At 61.2% G+C, this 4,462-nt stretch overlaps 1 protein-coding gene across 1 annotated transcript; it reads right to left on the bottom strand.

The window, feature by feature from the left end:
- Nucleotides 1–1,887: 1,887 nt before the first annotated feature.
- Nucleotides 1,888–4,161, bottom strand: LOC123087314 (glucan endo-1,3-beta-glucosidase 7). Its single transcript, XM_044509308.1, has 3 exons — nucleotides 3,697–4,161; nucleotides 2,280–3,581; nucleotides 1,888–2,118 (listed from the first exon to the last, which is right to left on the bottom strand). The coding sequence occupies exons 1-3, from the start codon at nucleotides 3,764–3,766 to the stop codon at nucleotides 2,084–2,086; spliced, it is 1,407 nt and encodes a 468-aa protein (XP_044365243.1). The 5' UTR covers nucleotides 3,767–4,161; the 3' UTR covers nucleotides 1,888–2,083.
- Between the last annotated feature and the right edge of the window lie 301 nt (nucleotides 4,162–4,462).

Raw genomic sequence — 4,462 nt, 5'->3', positions numbered from 1 at the left:
GTACCTCGCTATAAGCGAAACAAAGCTCGGCATGTGGGTCATCTGGAAGCACCGGAATGCTATCGTCTTTGACGGTGCGGTACTCTCCGTTCTCCAGGTGCTACGACGATTGGATAGTGAGGGGAGGGTATGGAGGCAAGCAGGGCCCTTGAGAGGGGATCTAGATGGAGTGTTTGCAGGGCTAGCAAGGTGGGCCGAGCGTGAGTGGTTGCTTCGTGTATAGGCGGATGCGGTCGGCGGTGGCCTTGTTAATAGGGAAACGTTTTCCGTCGGCGCACCGGCCGAACCGTTCCGCCGGTTCGCACGCCACGCTGGCAACGCGCCCGCGCGATCCCCGCCTCCTTCCTTACATGCCTCCATCCCCTACCTTCAGCCTACGTGCGCGCACCTCCCCTCCCCGAGCTGCGACTGGGCCTCCACGAACTCCATCGCCGGCGGCCAGGCGCTCCCTCGCCGGCGGCCAGGCGCTCCCTCGCCGGCCGCCATGGCTGCCTGCTGCCATGGCCAGATCCATCCCTAACCTACAGCCTTCAAGGGCGCGCATCCCCTCCCCTCCTCCTCCTCCCGGGCAGCGACTGGGCCACCACAAGCTCCATCGCCGGCGGCCAGGGCGCTCCCTCGCCGCCCACCATAACTGCCTGCCCGCCATGCCCGGATCCACCCCCGCGTATAGAAGTGTTGCAACCATCACCTAAAAAAGCTTCAACGGCCATTCAAAAAAGCTTCAACCATAGACATAGAAAGCTTCAATGGCACTGCACAACAAGGGGGAAGCTGCAACCATAGTTGAATGTTGCTACCACCGGCGAAGCTTTTTGCTACATCCATCAGGCGGAGCTCGGACCCTCGCGACGACGACAACGATGTTTTGCTGCAACCGTAGCAGGATTTTGCTACAACTAGCATCGTTTTTTGCTACCACGGCAACCGGCGGAAGCAGCGACCAGCAATGCTTTTCCAGCAAATGATTTTTGTCCCGGCAAAACCCAGAGCTGGAACCAGCTTTTGTTTTTGCTACAACCTGCAAATCGAGAGCTGGAACCAACAACATTTTTTGTTGGAATCAAAAGAAGCAGGGGCTTCAACGGATGTACGTCAGAGCTGCAACCAGTGCTGAAAAATGCTACATCCGGTAGCCACGAAAGCTACAACCAGCTTGAAAATGCTTCAACTGGATATGAGGTAGTTGGGGGTCGGCATCTCGCAGCGACAAAAAGCTGCAACCGGCTTGGAGGAAAGCTACAACGCGCTTCTAAAAAAGCTTCAAACCGAGAACGGCTAGCTAACAATGGTGAGCGGCGGCGACGGAGCTGCATGGGCGCGCGGTGCTGCGACGGGCACGCGGCGAGCTATGATGGCGGACTGCGACAATGCTGGAACCCTCACCCGGCGGTGCTGCAACCAGAGGGAGGGAGACACGCCCGGCCCGACGGAGCTGCATACGGCGAACGCCCCAGGTGAGCTGCGACGGCGAGCAGCCCCGGCGAGCTGCGACGGCGAGCTGCGACGGCGAGCGGCCCCTGTGAGCTGCGACGCGGCGCCCAAGGGCGAGCACGAGGAGGCTGACCCGCGGAGATTCGTTTTTTTCCTGCGTTTACGCGTGCGTGCGGGAGGAAGAAGAAGCCGGGGGCGATTCGTTTTTTTTTTCCTGGATCCAACGACCCGCGCGGCTCACATCCAACGGCCTGGGCTAGACCGGCCGAAACTTTCGGCCGGCGCACCGGCGCCTATCAGCGCCCTTGTTAATAACGTTGTAAACTGTTGGGAAGTCTTTCCCCTTCTTCTTTATAGAATGAGTTTCGTGCGTATTCGAGAGAGAGAAACGTTGTTCACTCTGATAGGCACTGTCCTTTGTTCCAAGCTTGATCAGATATAATTAGGCAGGGATGTACCATCACTCATGTAAAATGTTTTAAATTCGAATGAATGGCGCCTTTGCTTGTCCAGAAAAATAAACAGGATGTGTGTACACAAACAACTCAGCTCTCGTCCTGTCAGGACAATGACAGACAATCACGCGGTGGCGCAAGGCAGACGCCGGCCGTGGTGTGGTGCATAGCATGCTCCGGTTGGTTGCATCATTTCATTGGCCTCCGGTGAACACACACGAGCCGTAGCCTGCAGAAACCAAACCACAGGACGGAGATGTTAAAAACACAGCACAGTTAATGAACCAAGTACAATGATATGCAATTGTCTGTCAGCCGGCACATGTAATGCAATGGACAATGAGTAGAATGAAGAAATCAATGGCGAATGTGCAGGGGGGGAGTGCTTACTGGGGTTGGTGGATGTGAGGGTGGCGGACTGCCGGAAGTCGCAGTTCCACGGGTGGCTGCCGGCGGCCTGGTAGAGCTGGTTCATGGCGTAGGCGGCGTGGGCGCGCACCGTGTTGGGCTGGAAGCAGGCGCCCCCGGGCTGGATGGCGCCGCAGTCCACGCCCACCTGCGAGCACGCGTAGTCCAGGTCCGTCTGCAGCTGCGCGTCCGTCGCGCCCGCGCTCGCCACGCACCATCCCCCTGACCCCTTGCTCGGGGTCGGAGTCGTTGGCGTCGGCGTGGTGGCCGTGCTGCCGCCACCTCCACCGGACGAGGAGGAGGTGAGGCCGGCGTCGTAGGCCATGGTGAGATCGGTGTGGTAGAGCCCGAAGGCCCGCTCGGAGGCGGGGCCGGGCTTGAGGTCCTCGTCGTAGAGCGCGAAGAGGTAGGTGTCGACGGGCCTCCCCGGCATGAGCGGCGTGCCGGCGCCGGACCTGAGGTGGGCGACGAGGTTGGAGACGTAGGCCCTGGCGTTGTCCACGGTGGCGCCTTGCTCCGTGGGATCGCCTTTCGTCGGCCACCCGGTCTCGGCGACCACGATGTCGACGGCGCCGTAGCCGGCGCGGCCGAGCGCGGACTTGACGGCGTCGACCTGCGCGTCGAACATGTTGGTGTAGGTGATCTTGGACCCGGCGTCGAGGCGGCCGGCGTTGGGGCGGAAGAGGCAGAATGCGAGCGTGTCGGGGCGCGGGTCGGACTGGTACGCGAAGTAGGGGTAGGGGTTGACCATGAAGGGCGCGCCGGTGCGGCTGAGGAAGCCCAGGATCCCCTGCAGCTGGGCGGCGGCGTCCGGGCGGAACGCGCCGGTGGAGGGCGGGTCGGACTGCGCGAGCACGGCCATGGTGTTGACCGTGGAGAACTTGATGGCAGCTGCCCCGTCGCCGGCCGCGACGGCGGCGGCGCGGAGGTTCTGCATGGCCGGGAGCAGCGCGGCGGCGAGCGCGGCGTCCCCGGACTCGAGCACCTCGTTGCCGACGGCGACGACGGAGACGGCCGTGGCCGGGACGAAGGGCAGCACGTTGGCGGCGAGCCAGCCGGCGGCGGCGTTGGGGTCGGCGGCGATGGCGGGGATGTCGCCGTTGGCCACCCCGAGCACGAGGGAGACGCCGGTGCCGGCCAGCGCGCGGATGAGGCCCGCGTCGACGCCGTAGAGGCGGAGCTTGGTGATGGCGGTGGACTTGAGCAGCCGCGCCGTGGCGTCCGGCGGCGGCAGGTTGTCCGCCACCTCGCCGTAGTTGACGCCGATGTGCTGCGACTGCGCGTCTGCACGAGCAAACCCAAATCCAGACACGAATCGAAGTCGGTAAAATTGCTGCGCTTTAGGGAGGAAAAGCTGGGGACTCGCGACGGGGATTGCTCGGAAAGCGGGGGCACTTACCCGATATGGCCACGAGGCAGCAGAGCAGGACGGGCGCGAGGAGCAGCAGCTTTCTCGACTCGGCCTCCATGGATGGATTCTTGCTCGGATTTACCTCTGGATCGGCTCTGTTAAGACTTAAGACGCGGGGAGACGGGGAGGAGGCCGGCCAAGTCGAGCAAGAATCGTATGCGTACTGTTGGCGCCCTTCGAGGTGACGGTAGCGGTGGCGGGTGGCGCCCGGCGTTGCGTGGCCGCGGATTCCAGGCAAGGTATTGGGTGTGGAAGGGGGCTTGGGATTTGGAGCTCTGCGGTGGCCACGTGCGTGCGGCGCGGCGGAGCGGGCCACCGGTCGCGGTCGACGGAGATCGCCCCGTTATGAGAGCTGGCTACTGTTGCATGCGTGGTGGTGTTGAGAGCTGGGACGGCGACAGTGCTTGCCCGTTGGACAACGTAGGGCATGGTGCGTTTGGTGGGTTCTCGGGTTAATGCCGCCCGATCATATCGAAGCGACAATGGCTTGTGCACCGCGCCGTGCAATAATTCGTGTGCTGGCCTAGCTCAGTCAGCAAGGCCTCTTCTCTTCTCTCTGTGTAGGAATTTTATAGGATAGGATTTGCAAAAGAGTAATGCATCTATAATACCTACATAGTTCATCTCCATTATTCTATTTCTCTTGACATGCAGCATGTCTACCTCGGCAATCACTTTCTTTTTATTTTCATCAAACCATATGATTCAACTCTGGCCATCGTTTCCGGCAAAAAGTAAAAAAACTCTGGGCATC

This window comes from Triticum aestivum, chromosome 4A (assembly GCF_018294505.1).
Source record: "Triticum aestivum cultivar Chinese Spring chromosome 4A, IWGSC CS RefSeq v2.1, whole genome shotgun sequence".
Taxonomy (NCBI): Eukaryota; Viridiplantae; Streptophyta; class Magnoliopsida; order Poales; family Poaceae; genus Triticum; species Triticum aestivum.
Note: the sequence above shows the minus strand (reverse complement) of the source record. Positions and strands in the feature narration are given on the sequence as shown.